Raw genomic sequence first — 25584 nt, forward strand, 5'->3', positions numbered from 1 at the left:
AACAGGTGTGAGGCAGTGTCTTATAGTTTTGAGTTTGAGTTGCATCTCCTTAATAATGACATAGAACATCTTTTCATATCCCTGTGGACCATTTGTGTGTCTTCAGTTTTATATTAATTTTATATTAATGTGTTATATCTTCTCATCCTTTATCCCTCTATCTATCCTAACCTAGGAACTTTCAGGCGTCTAGTGCTTTTATCACCCCTGAATTCATAAGCCTCCAAAAAGTTGTAGCTAAGCCTTCTTAATTTCCCTTCTAAAAGATTTGAGTTACTTTTTACCCCAAATCAGTGATACTTATAAGATCATTCTTTAGGTTTATTTTTTTAATTCTTCAATTTTCTTTGTTGTTACAAGATTATTTTCCCGCAGACTCCCTACAGATTTATTAGATCATGTCCTAAGTTCTTTGTGACTGTCATTTTAAAATTTTATATTTTTCTGTCACTTTCCTTTCACAGTCCCTTGATGATATCTGCCAGTCTTCACTCAAACGCATTTTCTTTCTTGTCAGTTTCTCCTAGATAGGCCAGAGTTCAGTCAGTCATTCCAATCTTAAACTGTGAACTCAGAATCCAAACTCTACTCTTCAGTGTCAGCCATTTACCTTTTCTGTCCTCCTGTTTTTTCTGCCCCCTCCCCCCGCCATCCTTCAGTTACTATATATGAGGGGAAACTACCATCTGTAGACCTATAATTTTTTACTTTTTTGACACATTTTGAGAGATCTTCTCTAAATTTCTTTCCCGCAATATCATTTACTACAGATGACTCAGAAGGCAGGGACAATGTTTGCTGGTTTAATAATCCTTGGTTGGCTGCCTGTGTCATTTCAGATACACGATCTAGAAAAAAACAGAACAGCACACCAGCTGACAGGTCTATATTTAGCTGTCTATACACACTAGTAGGAAGATGTCATTGGCTGTTAAGAGAAATTTCTGGTGACAACAAAAGGTTTCTCTAAATTTGCTATTACTTGTGGTTCTCTTATTATTCCTCAGAGCATAAATTGATGTTTTTCCAGAAGGTTTGACAAAACCTTATTTGGGAGTACCTGTTAGCAGTGACTTAGCATGCATGCATGGAAACAACACACATGTCAATCAACTGATGAATGGTTAAACAAAATGTGGTGTTTCTATACAATGGGAAACTGATGCATGCCACAACAGGGATAAACTTTGAAAATGTTTCACTTGTTATGCTAAGTGAAAGAAGCCAGTCACAAAGACAACGCATTTTGTAATTCTGTTTATATGGGATTCCATAATAGACAGGTCCATAGTGACAGAAAGTAGATGGTTGCCAGGTAGCGGGTGTGAGGGGGACTGGGAAGTGGCTGCCAGCACGGTTTCTTTTTGGAATGATAAAAATAGTGTATTGGTTATAGAACTCTGAACATATCAAAACCTCTGAATCGTACACTTCTAAAGAGGTGAATTTTAAGGTGTGTGAATTGTCTCAAAAAGCTGTTATAAAAATGGTTTTGAATGAAAAATAGTTTTATTCTATTTATGAAAAGAATACTTGTTGATTAAAAAAGTTTAGACATAAAAAGATGTGAAGAAAGCTAAGTAAGCCATAATTCTAACCATTCAGTTTGCATTATTGACACTTTATGTATTTTACAATATTTTTTAGAGTGTATTTCTAATTATTAAGGGTAGGAAGTAGTACCCAAGTGACAAAAGAAGTAAAATGGTCATATTGATGTTTACCCTGTATTCAGTATGAAGCAAATGATGTAATATTTTCAGAATTTATCATTAGTCTTTCATTAGTAGCCAGTTTATACAATGAGATGTGTAAAGCTAGATAAACTGAAATTTTTTCGTGAGCTAAATGGATTCTGGATTTTATACACTTCAGGGTTACAGTCAACAAACTAATCTTGAAATATTGCACATAGCATTGTCCCTCTTCCTATGGCTGTTAGGAAGCTCATACCATGTGTGATGTATCATACAAGTCAGCAATCCTCAACTGTTCTATATCCTGTTTAATCAGAGCGTTCACTAACCAAACTGTAACAAACATTTCTGAACACTTAATTTCTGCACTTGTCTTGATGTTTACAACTACACTTTGAGTAACATTGTTCTTTTGTGACTTAAAAATCTTTTTCTCAAGAATATTTAATTCCTTGGAAAAAGGTTAATATTCTGTGAAAACGCTAAGTGGTATAAATGACAGTCTCAATTTTGTTTAAGAAGACTTTTTTTTTTTTTTTTCCTAGCTGGAAGAAGGAAAGTTAGCATCTTTGGATGCTAGGATGAAAGATGAGTTACTTTATGAACATCAAAAATGTTTTTACTATGTTCTTAAATTACTTTTGGGCTTGCTTGGTGGCTCGGACAGTCAAGAATCTGCCTGCAGTGCAGGAGATCTGGGTTTGATCCCTGGTTTGGGAAGATCCCCTGGAGAAGGGAATGGCAACCCACTCCAGTATTTTTGCCTGGAGAATTCCGTGGGCAGAGGAGCCTGGTGGGCTACAGTCCATGGGGTCTGAAAGAGCTGGATATGACTGAGCGGCTAACATTTTAACTTTTACTAAATTACTTTTATAATGAGAATATTGTTCAAGTTAAACCTTAACCTATTTATAGTAAGTTCCCTTTAAAGTGACAGTGGCAGCAAGATGGCCGGCACTTAGCAGCTAGACAAAAACCTTTTGGAATTGGTTTGACACTTGAGAGTCATGTGTTAAAATATTGTTTGGCAATGTGAGATTTAAAGATTCATTTACTTTAACACTTTTTTACTAGATTCTCTATTCTTGGGATATGAGGGCAATTCTTGTCCTCAAACTCAGCATAGTGGAAAAGAGCTGTGACAATATAGTGTGCTAAAGGCTTCTCTGATAGAGAGTTGAACAGACCATCCTTATGGACTTTTAGAAAAGATGGGTGTCTTAAAATCAGTACCATATGGCAGTCTGTGAAAGTATGGTGTGGGAGATTCAGGAAAAATTCTTAAGGTTAGCACTATTACAAAATTTACCCATATTTTTATCTTTCAGGATTCAGCACAAAATGAACATTATTAAGGAGAATAAGGATTTAGCATGTTTCTACACAACAAAACATTCATGGAGGGGGAAGTAAGTATTTGTTGATTTTACTTTTCTGTGCCTCTATAAAGTATTTTCAAAATTACTTTTTCTTTTGATATGTTTGGTTTTCTCTGTTTTTCGGAAGGAATTTGGATAAGAATTAAAAGGAAAATAAACTGATTATCCATAGTCTTGAATGCTATCACTTAAGGATGAGTTTTTGTAGTAGTGGAGTGTTAACTTCACAACTTTATCACCTAGAGATGAGCCTACATGTTATCAATGCATTTTCACATCCATTTGACAAAGAAAATATGCCAATAGTGCATTTTGTATTTTTTCTTTTAACCTGTAATTAAATTTAAAAATTGGTTTTGATCTTTTCCTTGGGACGGGTTGATGACATTTTTCAGTAACTTGCCTGGTCAGACTGAGGTGTAAATGGTTTCTGTTTCCTGCTGCAAAATGCATAGTAATTCCTAGCCTTCTGATTAATATAAGGATTAAATAAATTGATATGGAGTTGTGTGAAGATTTTAAAATTGTACATTAAATACATCAGTATTCAATGAATGGCAGTTTTTGATCATTACAAAAAAGTTTAGTCTGTTGTTATTTTGAGTAGTAATAAGTAAAATGAGTATGCCACACTTTGACAAATAGGTGACCACATTATTCCAAATCAGGCCTCAGACTAAGATAAAAATGTGACATGTGCACAAAGCCAGTAATTTTAATTCTTCCCTCCTACCCCCTTGGAGGATGAGGAGAGAGTGGTGTATTTCTTATTCTTAACTTTCCATTTTTTAGGTAATAGTGTTGTTACTTCTTAGAATGGTGCAACATCTGAATTCTGTAGTGTTTCTGGTTTGCATTAATGAACTGACTAATTTTGAAAGATTTGAGTTTAATTTTGTTTCCTTTTAGAAGCTCAGTTGTATGAGCTATTTAATTGTTATCCTTGTAGAATACTTGTCTTGAAAATTTTTTCTTCAGTTAATTTCATTAAGCAAAGTTAGAATATTGGCATATCCAGAGTAGTATGACTCTCTTTAGTTCTTTCAGTAAGCCTTAAAAATGTTGTATATTTAAATGATCCTAATTTTTTTCTCAAATTTTAGATTGCTCTAATCATCATAATATAACTTTTGTTTTTAAAATGTGATTATAGCATTCTCTTGAATTCTACAAAATAACTATAATACTTTTTGCTTTGTGAGCTTGTTGTAATTGTGATCATCTGGAAAAAAATTTTTAATGTTCTTAGTGGTGACTATGACTTAAGACAGTCCTTTTTTTTTCCTTTCTTTCTTCGTAATTATTTGGAGCAGAACTATTTCTTTGCTGCAAGCACAGTTCCTTCCCTCTAATTCACACCTTGAAATTTGCTTTGTTTTTATAACAGCTTTATTGATAAAATTTATATAACATAAAACTTTTTAGAGTGTACAGTTTAGTGGTTTTTAGTATGTTCGTAGAGTTGTGAACCATCACAACTCTCTTTAGAACACTTTCCTCACCTCTCAAGAGTATTCCTTTAAAAATATTAGCAGTTCCTTCCCTCGCTTCTCTTATTCCCTGCATCTGGCAGCCTCTAATCTATTTTCTGTTTCTGTATTTGCTTATTTAGGACATCTCATATAAATGGACTCATCCAATATGTAATCTTTCATGACTGTCTTCTTTCACTTAGCATGTTACCAGGGTTTATCCATGTTGTAGTATGTGTCATTACTTCATTTCTTTTTATTGTCAAATGTATTGTATGGGTATGCCACATTTTGTGTTGATGGACATTTATATTATTTCTACTCTTTTACTGTTATGAATAGAATAGCGCTACTATAAATGTTCACGTACATGTTTACTGTTATGAATAGAATAGCGCTACTATAAATGTTCACGTACACGTTTATATTTCCAGTTCTCTTGAGTATGTACCTAGGAGTGGAATTGATGGTATATGGAGTTATATAGAAGTATATGGTAACTCTGTGTTTAACTTTTTGAGGAATAGGCAAACTGTTTTCCAAGTGGCTGCAGCATTTTATAATCCTGCCATCAGTGTATGAGGATTCCAATTTCTCTACATCTTTACCTATACTTGTTATTGTCTGTTTTTTTATTTTAGGCATCCTAGTGGGTATGAAGTGGTATCTCATTGTGGTTTTGATTTGCATTTCCCTGATGACTCTGATGTTGAGTATCTTTTCATGCTTATTTGCCATTTGTGTATATATCATGAAATGTCTGTTCAAATCACATACCCATTTTTTAACTGGGTTATTTGTTGAGTTGCATGAAGTCCTTATGGATTGTGAATACAAGTCTTTTATAGAGATATGATTTGCAGTTTTCTCCTGTTTGATGGTTTATCTTTTCATTTTCTTGATGGTGTGCTTTGAAGTACGAAGTTTTTAATTTTGATGAAATCAAGTTTATCTATTTCTTTCTATTGCCACTTGAGCTTTTTGTGTTGTTAGCCATTACATAATTCAAGGTCTCAAAGATTTATTCCTTTGTTTTCTTCTAAGAGTTTTATAGTTTTGATTTTGGATAACTTTTGTGTATAGTGGGTAGTAGGGATCCATCTTTATTTTTTTGTATGTGGATATCTAGGGCTTCCCAGGTGGCTCAGTGGTAAGCAGTCTAATCCTCCTGCCAGTGCAGGAGATGCAGGAGATGTGAGTTTGATCCCTGGGTCAGCAAGATCCCTTGGAGAAGGAAATGGCAACTTACTCCAGTATTCTTGCTGGGAAAATTCCATGGACAGTGGAGCCTAGTGGGCTACAGTCCATGGGGTTGCAAAGAGTTGGACATGAGTGAGTGACTACACTTTCACTTTTCTTTTCAAAGGTCCTACATTTCCTAGATAGTGATAGTTATTTCATTGTGTTATATACATTATTGTGTGGCACTGAATCTTTTATTATATTACTATTGTATGTAGCCCTTTTATGGTGGCTCAGCCGGTAAAGAAATTCAGATGACCCAGGTAGGGTCGGGAAGATCCCCTGGAGAACAGAATGGCAACCCACTGCAATATTCTTGCCTGGAAAATTCCATGGACAGAGGATCCTGGTGGGCTACAGTTCATAGAGTTGCAAAGAATTGGACACGACTGAGTGACTAACAACAACAGTTTTATGTAGCCAATTCTAAGTTTAAAGTATTTCTCATAGGTCTTATGAAAAAATAAATGCCCCCACATTGAAATTTTTCTGTTGTTTTGGAGTTGCTATATGCACCTTCTCTTTAGAACATATATCTGCATACAACAAATTTTGTGTGTGATATGGGGGCTTTAGGGCCTCAGTTTTAAGAGATTCCATCTCAACCCCAGCATTTCAGAAAAGTGTTATTGGTAGTGACAGTAAAGATGGTCAAATATTTTTTTTTCTCTTAGTATACCTAAATTAAAGATAACCTCTCCAGGTATTTCCCTTGGGGATATTCATGTCACTTATTTCATGTTACCTTTATAATAGTTTTCATATGTTTCACTTTGCAGCCACTACTCATTTTTTAATGATTCAGGTCTGTTCACCATCATTGTAGACCCTTTGGCTGGCAAAGTAGCTTTTCTGCTATGCTTGTCGTTTTCCCACTTGTACATAATTAAATTTTATCTTTGTTTTGGAAACAGTGAGAAATAGGAGAAGACTTCTGTAGTAAAAAACGCTTTATTTCATTAAAGAGCAAAATTTCCTTTTTGACCTGGCAAGTCATTTCTGATAGAAGGAAGATTCATACATTTCAGTTAAACAGAAGTAAAGATTCTGTACGAAAAACTTCAGAGTAAGGTTGAAAATTAGGTACTTAATTTTTTCCTGAATGGAAATCACATGGAAAATCTGCCTGTGGATCACTTTAATATTTGCATACATTAATTGCAGCAAATGCTCTGAATTTAAAAGTAGGATTTTAGTATCTGAACAGGATTTTAGCTTCAGTACATTGGGATATGTCTGTGATAAGTCATTGGCAGGTACCCACTATATTCATAGCCCCTGGAATGACTTGCTTGATACAGGAAATTCAAGGTAAGAGTTAAGGGGAAGGGAAGCTGATGAATCTCTGATTCCTTTCTTGTAAGTAGAAATAGAGTTGGACAAGGAAGAGAGACTCTTCTCTTTAGCTGCCTGTTACTTACACACCTCACCAACTCTGGTAAGTCTAGGAATCCTGAGGTTTTTTTCCCCCTGCTTTGTTGATTTTAGCCCTTGCCCCTGCAAGCCTCTAAACCAGATATGAGTCCATCCTGAATTGTCTTTGTGTTTTCTTTGTACATCTCTTATTGCTTATCAGACAGTCTTGATATTGGAATATCTTTAAGAAGTGCAAATAGGACCACATCTCCTTATAGGAATTTTATATTTTATGCACAATGTTCTATTAAAAGCACAGTCTTTTTTTTTTTCAATGTTTCCTTATTACTCTCTCCATACCTTCCACCCTCTCCTTCTCCCCCGACTCCAGCTGAAAAGCACAGAATCTTTGCAGCAAATGATACTTGACACCTGGATATCCACTTGCAAAAAAATGAATCTAGGCATAGATTCTACATCCTTCACAAAGTTAACTCAGATTAACTCAAATTTCAGATCACAGACCAAAATGTGAAATGCAAAATTATAAAACTCCTAGATAACATGAGAGAACATCCAGATTACCTTAGGTTTGGTGATGATGTTTTAGATACAACACCAAAGGTAACAGTCATGAAAAAATGAATTGATGAGTGGACTATATTAAGTGCACTTAATATAGTCCACCACATGAGTGGACTATATAAGTTGAAAACTTATGCTTTCTGAAAGACACTATCAAGAGAATGTGAAGACAATTTGGGAGAAAATAACTGCAATAGATAACTATTCTACTTACAAAGAACTCTTAAAACTTAACAATGAAAAAACAAACAACTTGATTAAAAAGTGAGCCAAAAATCTTAACAGAGATCTCACCAAAGAAAATATGCCAGGAATTTCTTGGTGGTCCGGTGGTTAGGGCTCTGTACTTCCACTGGTCTGGGAACTACAATCCCACATGTGGCGTGGCCATAAAAGAGAAAAATAGAAAATACACAGTTGACAAGTAATTCAGGGAAATGTAAATGGAGAAATAAATAACCAGAATTCAGAACGCTTGACAACTCCAAATGCTGGTGAGGATGTGAAGCAACAGGAACTCTCCTTTATTGCTGGTGGAAATGTGAAATGGTACCGCTTCTTGGGAAGATAGTTTGGTGGTTTCTTACAACAGTCAGCGTTCTCAGCATGCATGTGCTTGCTAAGTTGCTTCAGTCCTATCCAGCTATTTGCAACCCTGTGTACCATAGCTTACCAGGCTTTGTCAGTGGGATTCTCCAAGCAAGAATTCCATGCCCTCCTCCAGGTCTCTTACCATATGATCCAGCAGTTACACTAAATTTATCCAGAGAAGCTGAGAACTTACATCCTTACATTGCACAGAAACCTGCACACAGATGTTTGTAGCATCTTTATTCATAATTACCAAACTTTAAAGCAACCAAAATGTCTTTCAGTAGGTGAATGAGTAAATAAGCTAATATATGCAGACAATGAATATTATTCAGTGCTCAAAAGAAATGAACCATCAAGTCATGAAAAGACATAGAAGAAACTTAAATTTAACTTAAAACTTAAATACTAAGTGAAAGAAGCTAATCTGTGAAGGCTATGTGCTGTATAATTCAAACTATATAGCATTGTGTAGAAAAGGGATACTTTATAGAAAGTAAAAAGATCAGTGGCTTCCAAGGTTTGTAGCAGGGAAGAAAGGATGAATAGCCAGAGTTCAGAGGATTTTTGGAAGGTGAAACTACTCCATGATACTGTAATAGTAGATACACTTGGATACTTTGTCCAAAGCATAGAATGTGAGACACCAAGTGTGAACTCTAATTCAGCTGTGGACTTTGTTGGATACTGATGTATCAAAATACGTTGATCAGATACAGATGAAACAAATTGTTGAGGGGGGGTGGTTCTTGGTAATGGGGGAGGATGTGGAGGGTGAGGACAGGGAGCATGGTGGAAGTCTTTGTACCTCCTGTTTAATATTACTGTGAACCTAATTCAGTTCAGTTCAGTTGCTCAGTCCTGTCCAACACTTCGCAACCCCATGCACTGCAGCACATCAGGCCTCCCTGTCCATCACCAACTCCCGGAGCTTACTCAAAGTCATGTCCATCAAGCTGGTGATGCCATCCAGCCATCTCAACCTAGGTCATCCCCTTCTCCTCCTGCCTTCAATCTTAACCAGCATCAGGGTCTTTTCCAATGAGTCAGTTCATTGCATCAGGTGACCAAACTATTGCAGTTTTAGCTTCAGCATCACTCCTTCCAATGATTATTCAGGATTGATTTCCTTGAGGATTGACTGGTTGGATCTCCTTGCAGTCCAAGGGGCTCTTTAAGAGTCTTATCCAACACCACAGTTCAAAAGCATCAGTTCTTTGGTGCTCAACTTTATTAATGGTCCAGCTCTCACATCCATATGACTATTGGAAAAACCATAGCTTTGATTAGATGGACCTTTGTTGGCAAAGTAATGTCTCTGCTTTTTAATATGCTATCTGGGTTGGCTTTTCTTCCATGGAGCAAGCATCTTTTAATTTCATGGCTGCCATCACCATCGGCAGTGATTTTGGAGCCCCCAAAAATAGTCTCTCACTGTTTCCCCATTTATTTGCCATGGAGTGATGGGACCGGATGCCGTCATCTTTGTTTTTTGAATGTTGAGCTGTAAGCCAACTTTTTCACTCTTCTCTTACTTTCATCAAGAGGGTCTTTAGTTGTTCTCTGCTTTCTTCCATAAGGGTGATGTCATATGCATATCTGAGGTTATTTATATTTTTCCCGGCAATCTTGATTCCACTTGTGCTTCATCTAGCCCAGCATTTTGCATGATGTACTCTGCATATAAGTTAAATAAGCAAGGTGACAATATACAGCCATGACGTACTCCTTTCCCTATTTGGAACGAGTCTGTTGTTGCATGTCCAGTTCTAATTGTTGCTTCCTGACCTGCATACGGATTTCTCAAGAGCAGATCAGGTGGTCTGGTATTCTCATCTCTTTAAGAATTTTCCACAGTTTGTTGTGATCCACACAGTCAAAGGCTTTGCCATAGTCAAAAAAGAGAAGTAGATGTTTTTCTGGAACTCTGTTGCTTTTTCAGTGATCCAATGGATGTTGACAATTTGATCTCTGGTTCCTCTGCCTTTTCTAAATCCAGCTTGAACATCTCAAAGTTCTTGATTCACATACTGTTGAATCCTGGCTTGGAGAATTTTGAACATTACTTTACTAGCGTGCGAGATGAGAATAGTTGTGCGGTAGTTTGAGCATTCTTTGGCATTGCCTTTCTTTGAGATTGGAATGAAAACTGCCCTTTTCCAGTCCTGTGGCCACTGCTGAGTTTTCCAGATTTGCCAGCACTTTCAGTGCAGCACTTTCATAGCATCATCTTTTAGCTGATAGTTCAAAATAGCTCAACTGGAATTCCATCACCTCCACTAGCTTTGTTTGTAGTGATGCTTCCTAAGGCCCGTTTGACTTTGCATCCCAGGATGTCTGGCTCTAGGTGAGTGATCACATTCATCATTGTGGTTATCTGGGTCATGAAGATCTTTTTTGTATTCTCCTGTGTATTCTTGCCACCTGTTCTTAATATCTTCTGCTTTTGTTAGGTCCATACCATTTCTGTCCTTTATTGGGCCCATCTTTGCATGAAAAGTTCCCTTGGTATCTCTAATTTTCTTGAAGAGATCTCTAGTCTTTCCCATTCTATTGTTTTCCCCGATTTCTTTGCAGTGATCACTGAGGAAGGCTTTCTTATCTTTCTTTGCTATTCTTTATAACTCTGCATTCAAATGGGTATATCTTTCCTTTTCTGCTTTGCCTTTTCACTTCTCTTCTGTTCACAGGGATTTGTAAGGCCTCCTCAGACAACCATTTTGCCTTTTTGCATTTCTGTTTCTTTGGGATGGTCTTGATTTGTGCCTCCTGTACAGTATCATGAATCTCCATCCATAGTTCTTCAGGCACTCTGTCTATCTGATCTAATCCCTTGAATCTATTTCTCACTGTCACGGTATAATCATAAGGGATTTGATTTAGCTCATACCTGAATAGTCTAGTGGTTTTCCCCACGTTCTTCAGTTTAAGTCTGAATTTGGCAATAAGGAGTTCATGATCTGAGCCACAGTCAGCTCCTGGTCTTGTTTTTGCTGACTGTATAGAGCATCTCCATCTTTGGCTGCAAAGAATATAATCAATCTGATTTTGGTGTTGGCCATCTGGTGAAGTCCATGTGTAGAGTCTTCTCTTGTGTTGTTGGAAGAGGGTATTTGCTATGACCAGTGCGTTCTCTTGGCAAAATTCTATTAGCCTTTGCCCTGCTAGGCTCATTCTGTACTCCAAGGCCATATTTGCCTGTTACTCCAGGTGTTTCTTGACTTCCTACTTTTGCATTCCAGTCCCCTATAATGAAAAGGGCATTTTTTGGGGGTACTAGTTCTTGAAGGTCTTGTTGGTCTCCATAGAACCATTCAACTTCAGCTTCTTCAGCATTACTGGTCGGGGCATAGACTTGGATTATGGTGATATTGAATGGTTTGTCTTGGAAATGAACAGAGATCATTCTGTCGTTTTTGCGATTGCATCCAAGTACTGCATTTTGGATTCTTTTGTTGAATTTGAGGCCTCCTCTGTTTCTTTTGAGGGATTTGTGCCCACAGTAGTAGACATAATGGTCATCTGAGTTAAATTTCACCCATTCTAGTCCATTTTAGTTCTCTGATTCCTAAAATGCCGTTGTTCACTCTTGCCATCTCCTATTTGACCACTTACAGTTTGCCTTGATTCATGGATCTAACATTCCAGGTTCCTATGTGATATTGCTCTTTACAGCATTGGTCTTTACTTCCATCACCAGTCACATCCACAGCTGGGTATTGTTTTTGCTCTGGCTTCGTCTCTTCATTCTTTCTGGAGTTATTTCTCCACTGACCTCCAGTAGCATATTGGGCACCTATCAACCTGGGGAGTTGTTCTTTCAGTGTCCTATCTTTTTGCCTTTTCATACTGTTCATAGGGTTCTCAAGTCAAGAAAGCTGAAGTGGTTTGCCATTCCCTCCTCCAGTGGACCACATTCTGTCAGACCTCTCCACCATGACCCCTTCGTCTTGGGTGGCCCCACACAGCATGGCTTAGTTTCATTGAGTTAGACAAGACTGTGGTCCATGTGATCAGATTGGCCAGTTTTCTGTGATTGTGGTTTCAGTCTGTCTGCCCTCTGATGCCCTCTCTCAGCACCTACCATCTTACTTAGGTTTTTCTTACCTTGGATGTGGGATATTTCTTCATGGGTGCTCCAGCAAAGGGCAGCCTCTGCTCCTTACCTTGGACGTGGGGTAGCTCCTCTCAGCCGCCAGCCCTGAGCTTGGGCATATGGTAGCTCCTCAAGGCTGCCACCCCTGACCTCGGACGTGGGGTGGCTCCTCCCAGCCGCTCTTTGGACTTGGGATAGCTCCTCTCAGCCCTTGACCTTGAACGTGGGGTAGCTCCTCTCAGCTGCTCCTGTGCTGTCGCGCAGCTGCCGCTCCTGTGCCATCATGCAGCCGCTAGATTATCAGATACCTTTGAAATTTAATTAATTAGCTAATGTGACCCAGGAACCTAGTATATCTTCTTCCTTCTTACTTCCCAGAACAGATAATTTTCTTAGAGTTTCTGTGTCCCTGTTGGACCCTGAAATGCAATCTTAGAAGCCAGCTAAAATGCTGTTCTACTGCTCTCTGCAGATTCTGAGCAGTTTTACTGCTTGCAAAGTTTTGGTTAAAATGATTAGTTATGTGAGGAGTACAGATTTGCTAGTGTCACTCTATAGTGTCATAGACGACGTATTACACAGTTAGTGAAAGTGAAAGTCGCTCAGTTGTGTCCGATTCTTTGCAACCCCATGGGCTGTACAGTCCATGGAATTCTCCAGGCCAGACTGTTCAGGTATGAAGTAAATCAAATCCCTTAAGATTATACCATGGAAGTGACAAATAGATTCAGGGGATTAGATCAGATAGACAGAGTGCCTGAAGAACTATGGATGGGGGTTTGTGACATTGTACAGGAGACAGGAATCAAGACCATCCCAAAGAACCAGAAATGCAAAAAAAGGCAAAATGGTTGTCTGAGGAGGCCTTACAATTAGTTGTGAAAAGAAGAGAAGTAAAAAGCAAAGGAGAAAAGGAAAGATATACCCATTTGAATGCAGAGTTCCAGAGAATAGCAAAGAGAGATAAGAAAGCCTTCCTCAGTGATCACTGCAAAGAAAGAGGGGAAAACAATAGAATGGGAAGGACTAGAGAGCTCTTCAAGAAAATTAGAGATACCAAGGGAACTTTTCATACAAAGATGGGCCCAATAAAGGAGAAGCTGTATGGACCTAACAGAAGCAGAAGATATTAAGAAGAGGTGGCAAGAATACACAGAAAAACTCTACAAAAAAGATCTTCACCACCCAGATTGTCATAATAGTATGATCATTCACCTAGAGCCAGACATCCTGGGATGTGAAGTCAAATGGGCCTTAGGAAGCATCTCTACGAACAAAGCTAGTGGAGGTGATGGAATTCTAGTTGAGCTATTTCAGATCCTAAAAGATGATGCTGTGAAAGTGCTGCACTCAGTATGCCTGCAAATTTGAAAAACTCAGCACTGGTTACAGGACTGGAAAAGGTCAGTTTTCATTCCAATCCCAAAGAAAGACAATGCCAAAGAATGCTCAAACTACTGCACAATCGCATTCATCTCACGCTAGTAAAGTAATGCTCAAGATTTTCAAAGCCAGGCTTCAACGGTATGTGAATCGTGAAATTCCAGCTGTTCAAGCTGGTTTTAGAAAAGGCAAAGGAACCAGAGATGAAATTGTCAACATCCGTTGAATTATTGAAAAAGTGACAGAGTTCTAGAAAAACATCTAGTTCTGCTTTTTTGACTATGCCAAAGCCTTTCACTGTGTGGATAACCACAATGTGTGGAAAATTCTGAAAGAGATGGGAATACCAGACCACCTGACCTGCCTCTTGAGAAATCTGTATGCAGGTCAGGAAGCAACAATTAGAACTGGACATAGAACAACAGACTGGTGCCAAATAGAGCAAGGAGTATGTCAAGGCTGTATATTGTCACCCTGCTTATTTAACTTATATGCAGAGTACATAATGAGAAATGCCAGGCTGGATGAAGCACAGGCTGGATTCAAGATTGCCAGGAGAAATATCAATAACCTCAGATATGCAGATGACAGTACCCTTATGACAGAAAGTGAAGAAAAACTAAAGAGCCTCTTGATGAAAGCGAAAGAGGAGAGTGAAAAAGTTGGCTTAAAGCTCAACATTCAGAAAACTAAGATCATGGCATCTGATCCCATCACTTCATGGCAAATAGATGGGGAAACAGTGGAAACAGTGTCAGACTTTATTTTGGGGGGGCTCCAAAATCACTGCAGATTGTGATGGCAGCCATGGAATTAAAAGACGCTTACTCCTTGCAAGAAAAGTTATGACAAACCTAGATAGCATATTAAAAAGCAGAGACATTACTTTGTCTACAAAGGTCCGTCTGGTCAAGGCTGTGGTTTTTCCAGTAGTCATGTATGTATGTGAGAGTTGAAATATAAAGAATTCTGAGCACCAAAGAATTGATGCTTTTGAACTGTGGTGCTGGAGAAAACTCTTGAGAGCCCCTTGGACTGCAAGGAGATCCAACCAGTCCATCTTAAAGGAAATCAGTCCTAAATGTTGATTGGAAGGACTGATGCTGAAGCTGAAAGTCCAATACTTTGGCCACCTGATGTGAAGAACTGACTCATTAGAAAAGACCCTGATGATGGTAAAGATTGAAGGCAGGAGGAGAAGAGGACCACAGTGGATGAGATAGTTGGATGGCATCATTGACTCATTGGACATGAGTTTGAGTGAACTCTGGGAGTTCGTGATGGACAGGGAGGCCTGGCGTGCTGCAGTCCATGGGGTCGCAAAGAGTCGGACACGACAGCGTGACTGAACTGAACTGAAACCATGGCGGAGGTAATGAAGATAATGGTGACCTCCTTCAGAAGGTCCCATGCAGGCACTGCTACACTCAGTTCCCCCAACCCTGCAGAAGGCCACCACTGACCCAGGCCTCCTCCATAGACTCCTAGACACTCATGGGCACGTCTGGGTCAGTCTCTTGTGGGTCACTGCTCCTTTCTGCTGGGTCCTGGTGCACACGAGGTTGTGTTTCTGCCCTCCAGGAGTCTGTTTCCCCAGTCCTGTGTAAGTTCTGGCGACTCAGTGGTGGGGTTAATGGTGACCTCCTCCAAGAGGGCTTATGCCATAACCAAGTCTGCTGCACCCAGAACCCCTGCCCCTGTGGCAGGCCAGTTTTGACCCTTACCTCCACAGGAGACAGTCAGAGTTCTGTTTCAGTCTCTGTGGGTTTTTGGATCCTGGTGTGCAGAAGGTTTGTTAGAGTCCTCTGAGCCTCTCTGGCGGGTATGAGGTCTGTTTCTAAATGCAATTTTGCCCCCCTACCATCTTGCTGGGGCTTCTCCTTCGCCCTTGGACATGGGGTATCTCCTCAAAGTGGCTCCAGGGCTGCGCAGTCACTGCTCCAGTGCCTAGCATCTTGCTGGGGCTTCTCTACCCTTGGACGTGGGGTATCTCCTCACAGTCACTCCAGCACCATGCTAGTGAACAATTAAAAGTAGCCAAGTTTACCCAGGGTACTATTGGAGTTCAAGCTGTATATTTTGAGGACCACATGAGGTAACAAAACCTGTCTCTTTCAGCTCTGTTTAGATCTTTTTGGCTTATTTGAAACCTGTTGCGTAGACTATCCACTGAAAGGATTGAAGATGTTAACTTTAAAATAAATTCATAAAGGTTTTTATTTTCACAGGAAATTAGAGAGCCATTGTGTGTGCTCAGCAGCTCATTAATATTTGACTCTTTGTGACCTCATGTACTGTGGCCCACCAGACGCCTCTGTCCATAGAAATTTCCAGGCAAGAATACTGGAGTGGTTTGCCATTTCCTACTCCAGAGCATCTTCTCGACCCAGGGGTCGAACCTGCATCTCTTGCAGCTCTTGTATGGGCAGGCTGATTCTTTACTACTGCACCACCTGCGAACCATTATTTTATAATAAACACAAGCTTTTTCTGTACTTAACAAAAAAAGTAATGTTGAGTTTTCTCTCTTTTGAGATAAATGAATAGTACGAATTTCGGTACAGAAGTATATGACCTTGTGATGGTGCCCAGTATTTTTATAATATGTTTTTGTCTTGATAGTATTGTACATGTCTAATTGATACAAGTTAGTTAAGAGTATTCAGGTCTGAAATAAACTTTCTTACAATGACTGACAATTGTCTTAGCTCTTACTACTTTGAAGTTTTATTTAAGATATCTGAATTGGTTAACTAAATAACAAATAAAATATCTGCCCAGAGGAAACTAGGTCTTTAAGGAACTCTTACTCACTGCCATATCATTGAACCCAGCACACCATTAGGTACTCATTTAATATTGAGGCAGTCCATGATAATATGGAGTATCTGACCTGACATTATTAGTTTTTTCTTCCCTAAGAAAAGTTGCTGTATGGAAAAAAATCATGTTATAAAAAATTATTTCAAAAGGAAATCCTGAAAGCAGGATTTCCCTGTGGTGCAGTGGGTAAGAATCTGCCTGCCATTGCAGGGGACAAAGGTTCAATCCCTGGTCCAGGAAAATTCCACATGCTGTGGAGCATCTAAGCCCATGAACAACAACCATTGAATCCATGGCTCTAGAGCCCGCAGTCTGCAGGTACTGAGCCCATGCGCTGCAACTATTGAAGCCCACGCGCCTGTGCAAAGCAGCGAAGACCCAGTGCAGCCAAAAATAAAATATTTTAAAAAGAAGAAAGCAGGGAAAGATTGAGGGCAGAAAGAGAAGAGACAGACAGAGGATCAGATGGTTGGATGGCATTACCGACTCAATGGACATGAGTTTGAGCAAACTCCAGGAGATGGTGCTGGATAGGAAAGCCTGGCATGCTGCAGTCCGTGGGGTCACAAAGAGTCATACACGACTTAGTGACTGAACAACAAGAAAAACTATTATTACTCAGTACCATTGTATCACGATTGATTAATAGAAAAAGAATGGAATTCTGTATTTCGAACAGTACCGTTAAATAGAAGAACCTATGATCAAATCCAGATGCATATCAGAATTATCTTGGAATCTGCCTGCAATGCAGGAGACCCAGGTTCGATTTCTGGGTTGGGAAGATCCTCTGGAGGAGGAAATGGCAGTCTACTCCAGTATACTTGCCAGGAGAATCCCATGGGCAGAGGAGCCTGGCAGGCTACCGTCCATGGGGTCACAAGAGTTGGACATGACCTAGTGACTAAACCATTACCACCACAGATGCCCAGGTATTTCTTTTTTTTCACCAGAGCTCCAGATACATTTCTAATGAGCAGCCATGTTTAAAAACAGCTGGACTGTATGAAGAGCTTTTACTTTTATCGAGTTTGTTTCACTTTTTCTATTTCATATTCAGTGCTCCTATTTCATTTATTTAATGTTTTCCAATTTCTCCATTTCTTTTTTTTTAATGTTCTTTCTCAAGCCTTTATCAAGTGTAGTAGAAAAACTTTTGTATACATATACATAAATAATATGTATAATATATATTTTAGAAAACTTAAGAATTTTTTCCTAACTAAAAAATTTGTGATATTTTGATTCTACTTGGTTGACTTAGTAAAACTAGAAAGCTAGATTTGTAATTAAAAAAATATATATGTATATATGCAGCAAGTAATAAAGGTCTACGCCACAGCACAGAAAACTATAGTCAATATCTTGTTATATACTATGATGGAACATAATTTCAAAAATAATATGTGTGTGTGTATATATATGTAACTGGATCACAAGAAAAAGAATTCTACTTTTTGAAATTTAGTAATGTTTACCTTTTTGCCAGTTTTTCTAAATGTAATATACATATTTGTTTCATTAAAAAAAAAAATCTTAAATTGCAAGTTTCACTAACATACCATACATGTGAGCTCATTCTGATTTTAATGTAAATCTGGTATCCCAGGGGGCTTTTTAGGTTCTTGGAAGGTTTAAGTGTGCTTTAAAAAGTTTTTGTTTAAATTAATTAATTTTGGGCTGCATTGGGTCTTCATTGTTGTGTGTGGGCTTTCTCTAGTTGCGGTGAACAGACGCTACTCATTGTGGTAGCTTCTTTGTTGCGGAGCATGGCCTCTGGCCCTGGATAGTTGCAGCACATGACCTCAGTAGTTGTGTGAATCTTCCGGGACCAAGGATCGAACCTGTGTCCCCTGACTGGCTGGAAGGCAGATTCTTAACCACTGGACCACAAAAAAACCTCTATGAAAGTTTTAAATGACCTAGGAGTACAATATTTGCCCTAACCTTAAAGGGAAGTGCAACAGCTATCCTAGAGGAGAGAGGTCTGTGGAACCCTTAGAAAAAGAGAAGAGAAAGAGAGAGGAATGGAAGGACATTTTCCTAAGAATTTTCTTGCCGCTCTCTTCTTAGGAAGCTTTAGAGCTCTGAGTTTACCACTTATGACAGTATTTTGGGCCTAGTGGACATCTCACTCCAGCATACTTTTGCTGCAATATCTAAAATGCACTGTCTTCAATATGGTAACCACTAACCAAGCATGGCTGTTTACAGTTGCTCATTAGCCACATTTCAGGTGCTCAAAGGAGCTAATTAATTGGATAGTGTAGCTACAGAATATTTCCATCATTTTGGAAAGTTCTTTTGCACAGCACTAGTCAAGATGAAAAAGTTATACAAGAAAAATGTTAGGAAGAGCTTTGTTGGGTAGAGATTAGTGTAGAATTGAAAAGGATATTTTCTTAGATTCTCTTGAGATTATGAATATCACCATATCAGTTGATATTTGAAACATTTCATGCATTTAATTCTTACGCTTTTGCTTCCAGAGTAAAGTAAATAAATTCTGTAGTTTTATTTCAGGATTATACAAATTGGCATGTTTGAAATGAATTCATTTATAGAACAAGAGAGTAAAAGATGTGAAAAACAAACTTATGCTTGGGGCAGATGGGGAAGGGAGGGAGGGATAAATTAGGAGATTGAGATTGACGTAGATACCACTTTACATTAATAGATATCTAACTAGTAAAACCTACTGTATAGCACAGGGATTCTACTCAGTATTTTGTAATGACCTATATGGGAAAAGAATCTTAAAAAAGTGGATATATTTATATGTATAACTGATTCACTTTGGCGTACAGCTGAAACTAACACAACGCTGAAAATCAACTATCCTGCAATAAAAAATTTTAAAGATAAAAATATTGGCATGTTTGTCAAGATGATTCTGAAAGTTAGAATTTGTGAATTCATATTTCTGCCATACATTTGATTTCATTATGCTATCTTTTGAAGCAAATACTGGTTTAATAAGATTTTATTTCTTTGGTTTTCTTTGTTCTCATTAATTAAGCCTCTGAAGCTTTGAGACTTTTGAGCTATTTAGATAAATCCTCATCTACTTCATCTGTCCCTCAACCCTCTCCCCACTTTCAGTTCATTTCAGTTCAGTTGCGACCGACTCTTTGCGACCCTATGGACTGCAGCATGCCAGGCTTCCCTGTCCCATCACCAACTCCCAGAACCTACTCAAACTCATGTCCATCGCGTTGGTGATGCCACTTTAGATAGCAGCAAGTGAATGTTTTTATATTAGAAGGAAGTGTGCTCATTGTTTAGTTTCCCATTGCACCTTCAAGATAAGAAATTAGGGGAAAAATTTGTAATACAGCAAAATGGTAAAGATTAATAAAATCTATCATTTTTCCCCAAAATGGAAGCTTTGTCATTTTTATTATATAATGTACTGATTAGAGCAATAGGAAGTTAAAATGTGAAAGAGCTCTCTTGATCTTCATGAGAATACTCCTAGCGTGTGACCTTTGAGTCAGAGGGTGACTGTTGGTTTATGGTAATGTGTACCTTTTTACTGTGTTAGTAGTTTAAAGCAGAAAAGCACAATCTTTTCCGTTCATGTAAAAAAGGCATCTGATTATATTTAACGTCCATTTTGATCATTTAAAAATCTCTTACTAAAATACCGAAAGATATTTCAATAAATATGCTAATTAACACATAACACAATAAATATGCTAATCAACTGTTTTCCTAAAATGAACTGTCTTTGATCATAGTGTATTACTATTTTAATCTGTCATTTGATTCTTTTTTTTTTTTTTAGTGTCATAGTTTTAAATAATGACATTTTACCATTATAGATATCTTCAAATATGTGCCCTAAATGATGGACATCAACTCTAAACAAAAGTTAGTCTAAGGTGTATTATAATGTCATGACTTCCAAAAGGGACATTACAAGTGTATTACTTATTATAATCTTATACATTAATACAGTTATTCTCAAACTTGAGCATGTATCCAAATCAACTAGAAAGCTTGGCAAAACATAGATTTCTAGGCCTCATCTCCAGAGTCTTGGTTTTGGACCGTTTGGAAATTTGCATTTCATACTTGTTCTGTGCATTGCTGATACTGTCGCTTTATTTTTTTTTTTTCTTTTCTTTTCTTTTCTTTTTTTTATTAGTTGGAGGCTAATTACTTCACATGTCATTTGATTCTTATTGATACTATTTATTTAAAAATAGATTTGTTTGTTTTGCCAGGTTTTATTATCCCTGGAAGAACTGAGAAGCTTTAGTTTGTTTCCTGGAACAGTTGAAGAAGCATAGAATTTACCTGTTCCTTTAGGGTTTCATCTTCTTGTTTGATCCTAGTACTTTTGTAGGATGTAATTGTTTTTGGCTTTCTTAAATTCATGTAATAGATGTTGATTTATTCTCAATTTTCATATTTATCAGCATAGACTTACATCATTTTTTTCTTCTGTGTCTATGGTTATAAATTATCTTATTCTTAATTTTGTTTTTGTATTTTCTTAGACTTATTTTCTGGAGAAGGAGATGGCAACCCACTCCAGTATTCTTGCCTGGGGAATCCCATGAACAAAGCAGCCTGGTGGGCTACAGTCCATGGGGTTGCAAACAGTTAGACATGACTGAGCACCTGAGCTCACAGCACAGTCCTAGTTTATCATCTTTTTTTCTTTTCTTTTTTTTTCTGGAAAAAAAAAGGCTTTGAAATTGTTTATTAAAAAGAATGAGCATATACTTGCAATGACTAATAGCAAATGATACTGTAGTAAAGCTACTAGGTTTTTTTTGTTTTTGTTTTTTCATTTATTTTTATTAGTTGGAGGCTAATTACTTTACAATATTGTAGTGGTTTTTACCATACACTGACATGAATCAGCCAGGGATTTACATGTGTCCCCATCCTGAACCCCCCTCCCACATCCCTCCCCATCCCATCCCTCTGGGTCATCCCAGTGCACCAGCCCTGAGCACTTGTCTCGTGGATCCATCCTGGGCTGACGATCTGTTTCACACTTGATAATATACATGTTTCAATGCTATTCTCTCAGATCATCCCACCCTTGCCTTCTCCCATAGAGTCCAAAAGTCTGTTCTATACATCTGTGTCTCTTTTTCTGTCTTGCATATAGGGTTATAGTTACTGTCTTTCTAAATTCCATATATATGCATTAGTATACTGTATTGGTGTTTATCTTTCTGGCTTACTTCACTCTGTATAATAGGCTCCAGTTTCATCCATCTCATTAGAACTGATTCAAATGTATTCTTTTTAATGGCTGAGTAATATTCCATTGTGTATATGTACCATAGTCGCACCAGTCAGAATGGCTGCTATCCAAAAGTCTACAAGCAGTAAATGCTGGAGAAAAAGGAACCCTCTTACACTGTTGGTGGGAATGCAAACTAGTACAGCCACTATGGAGAACAGTGTGGAGATTCCTTAAAAAACTGGAAATAGAACTGCCATATGACCCAGCAATCACACTCCTGGGCATACACACCAAGGAAACCAGAACTGAAAGAGACATGTGTACCCCAATGTTCATCGCAGCACTGTTTATAATAGCTAGGACATGGAAGCAACCTAGATGCCCATCAGCAGATGAATGGATAAGAAAGTTGTGGTACGTATACACCGTGAAATATTACTCATCTTATTTTCAAAGAGCTAATTTGTCAGTTTTAAATAAGTTTTTGTAATTCAGTTTCCACTTTTCATCATTATGAATTTCTCTCTCTTCTAAAAAATTACTGATACCCAAATGGTTATTCTCCTTCAAATATGTTGCTTTAAGTAAAGGAAGTGACTTAAGAAGGGAAAATGGCTTGTCTGTGATATAGGCGTCCTACTTCCAAAAAATTGCAGCACTTAATTGTAATATAGGTAGTTGCTTAAATAGAAATCATTAAGATTCCAGAAAAAGGACTGTGATAGACCAGTTGTAGGCTGTAGCTTTTCCTTCATTTGCATCATGATCTTGTTGAAAGGATATTTTGAAAGAATTAGTAGTGTATAGTGTCTTTTTTTTTTTTAATTTTCCCATTTAGAGTATTTTGGCATCATCTGGCAGTTTTTTGCTTAACTTCATGTATACTAACAACAAAGATTGGTTTCGTAGGTTTTACTTTTCTACTTAAGGATCTTATTGTTTCACAGTAGATTGAGTGATGGGTAGATTTTTATATCAGTGGCATTTCAGAACATTAAAAATGTAAGAATATTAAACAAAGCTATATTTAATCACATTAAATCAACTAACACTTCTATTTATTTATTGAGCTGTTCCTTTTGTGTTATATGTATTTTCTTATAAAATGTTTCCTTTAAGACTGAATTTAAGTACTTGATTTCCTTTGTAGGTATAAGCGTGTCTTTTCAGTTGGAACCCATGCGATTACTACATATAATCCCAATACCTTAGAAGTAACAAATCAGGTAATAATTTTAGAAGCTATTCGGTGTATGAACTCCACTTGAATTTTAAAAGCCAATGCTCCCTAGCCTGAAATCAGGCCAGGAAGGATAGAAATGTCAAATTTGAAAAAGATTAATATGCTTATATAATGCTCAGTAATCAGGACCAAACATAAATAAATAAAGGGAGCATATGTGTGCATATTTCTAGGCTCTAAGGGGTATAAGTTTCTACTGTTACTTTGATCATAACCATCATTTTAATGTAAAATTTGTAGATTCTTTATAATTTTAAGGGCAATATTGTTACTGTAATACAGACATACATAAGTCATAAGTGCATTGGTTAGAAAATGTTTGTCATAAGGTTTCTGTTGATAAAGGCAAGACTGAACTGAATACAGGTAAATAAACCACTTAAAAGTATTCTAGTTTAAGTACAAATTAGGCATGTTTTACAGATTCCTCTTTTTGTTGCTGTTTTTAAAGGTTTGTAGATAATCATAAAATATTATTCCTCAGTTCTTTTCATATCTGTGTATTTTAATTGCTTTGGATTGATCAATCATTAATCAATCAGGCATTGAAACTGGAAGACAGAACTTGTTTATTATTGTCTCTGATAACTAAAAACTTTTTAGTTTGTTTTATAGAGTTACTGTAAAACAAAACGTTTTCTAGATCTCAGTACTGTTTTGTAAAATTTTTTCATTTAATCAGTGATTTGAAATTAAAATAGTAAAAATAAGTGTTGCATTTCATTACAGTGTAGCACCAGTTTAATGATTTCCTTTTTTTTTTTTTTTGTTAGTGGCCTTATGGAGACATTTGCAGCATCAGTCCTGTAGGAAAAGGACAAGGAACAGAGTTCAACCTCACATTTCGTAAAGGCAGTGGAAAAAAGTCAGAAACGTTAAAATTTTCTACAGAGCACAGAACAGAACTTCTTACAGAAGCATTGGTGAGAACTGTTTCATGTTAATACACTAAATTTCCCTCTTCTCTTTTTTAATGAGTTAAAGTACAGATACTAATGTTCTGAGCCCTTTTCCCACTTATTGACCCTTAATTGACACTGTGGAACTTTTACTTTTTTCTTACTAAGAGGCTGGATAGTCCTTTAGGTTTGATAGTTTTTTTTAAGTCTTTTTAAATGCATTATATAGAACAAAGCAGTTGTATGTTTAATCTACCCTGTTTTTCAATAAAATTTCACACACTATTTATTGAATCTCTTTAAACTGTAACTTTAACAACCTTTTTTAATATCAGGATTACCAAGTTGGGATTTCACTTACTTTGGATAGAAAGTACTGAACTGAGAGTCTCTCTTAATAAGTCTGTTGTTATAAACTATGTTTTTTATGTCTTCTCTTTCAGAGATTTAGAACTGATTTTTCAGAAGGAAAAATCACAGGAAGGGCAAGTATTTATAACATTTATTAATATCTTTTTTGGTTTATCAGTGTTGCACTTTAGAAATCCTTGCATAAACTGTGTATTCCCTTTGTGGCAAAGCTAAAGAAAATGAAACATAATTTTAATGTCTCCTGATATCATGTGATAGATAAATGTAGTTTAACAGGAAACTCAGATATGAGAAATTAGACTTACGACTTAATGCCAAGAGTTAGAAAACAATCTTCAGGCAGAACTAAATATTAAAAACAAGGCTTCATTCAGGAAGTCTTTATTCTGTGTTCTTAACAGCAACAGAAGCTTCACACTGCTGATAATACTTTTTAGAACATACAATTGTTGTTTGTTGTACAAGATTCTTATTTTGGAAGTATTAAACTTGTAAGAAAATTTATGTATTGAAACTGTCTCATTGTATGTTCTCGCCCTAAATCTGGGGGCTTCCCAGGTGGCTCAGTCACCTACCAGTGCAGGAGAGGTGGGTTCAATGCCTGAGTCAGGAAGATCCCCGGGAGGAGAAAATGGCAACCCACTGCAGTACTCTTGCCTGGAAAATCCCATGGACAGAGCAGCCTACCAGGCTACAGTCCACAGGATCACAAAAAGTCCTGCATGACTTGAGAGACTGATCATGCTCGCACTCACTGGGTCTTGCCGATAATGAAGGTTTGCGTGGTGCAATGACAGCTTTCAGGAAGTAATTATTGCTTATTAGAGTCTTAACTTTTCCAGGCCTTCTCTAGACATGTTATAGCAGCATTTAAAGTAAATCTGAGGCTTCTGGGGAGGGGAAATGGGTGCTGATGCTTTTCTTTCGCTCCCTTAAAATATGGAATTTCTTTCCATGACAAGATATTGCTTATATAATAGGGGTGGGGGATCCAGAGTAATGTGTAAATTCATAGCACTGTCCAGAACTCTGGCTTCTGGCAGAAGGCAGGACCTGAATTCTAATATGCTGACAGTACCATTCCCTTGTTTTTTAAAAGCCCTCATCCTTTCTATGGGCATTCTGTTTTGTGTTTTAGTATCTGAGAAGCCTCACTGATCTCAACTCAAGCAAATGCTTGGTTGCCAGGAGCCATTTAAAGTAGCTTAATGATTTTTGGTGAGCTCCTTGCTACATA

The 25584-nt window shown here is 37.5% G+C and overlaps 1 protein-coding gene across 2 annotated transcripts in view; it reads left to right on the forward strand.

Moving 5' to 3' along the window:
- DNAJC13 (DnaJ heat shock protein family (Hsp40) member C13) overlaps positions 1-25584 on the forward strand; it is a 155238-nt gene that overhangs the window by 23938 nt on the left and 105716 nt on the right. The window contains exons 2-5 of one of the 2 annotated variants that reach the window (XM_061167595.1): positions 3026-3106; positions 22984-23059; positions 23850-23999; positions 24419-24460. In XM_061167595.1, coding sequence (XP_061023578.1) covers positions 3039-3106; positions 22984-23059; positions 23850-23999; positions 24419-24460 — 336 coding nt within the window. In that variant the 5' untranslated portion in view covers positions 3026-3038. Of the gene's footprint in view, positions 1-3025; positions 3107-22050; positions 22248-22983; positions 23060-23849; positions 24000-24418; positions 24461-25584 lie in introns of those variants that run through there. The other variant, XM_061167594.1, reaches the window with a different exon arrangement.

Source organism: Dama dama, chromosome 19, assembly GCF_033118175.1.
Source record: "Dama dama isolate Ldn47 chromosome 19, ASM3311817v1, whole genome shotgun sequence".
NCBI classification, from domain to species: domain Eukaryota; kingdom Metazoa; phylum Chordata; class Mammalia; order Artiodactyla; family Cervidae; genus Dama; species Dama dama.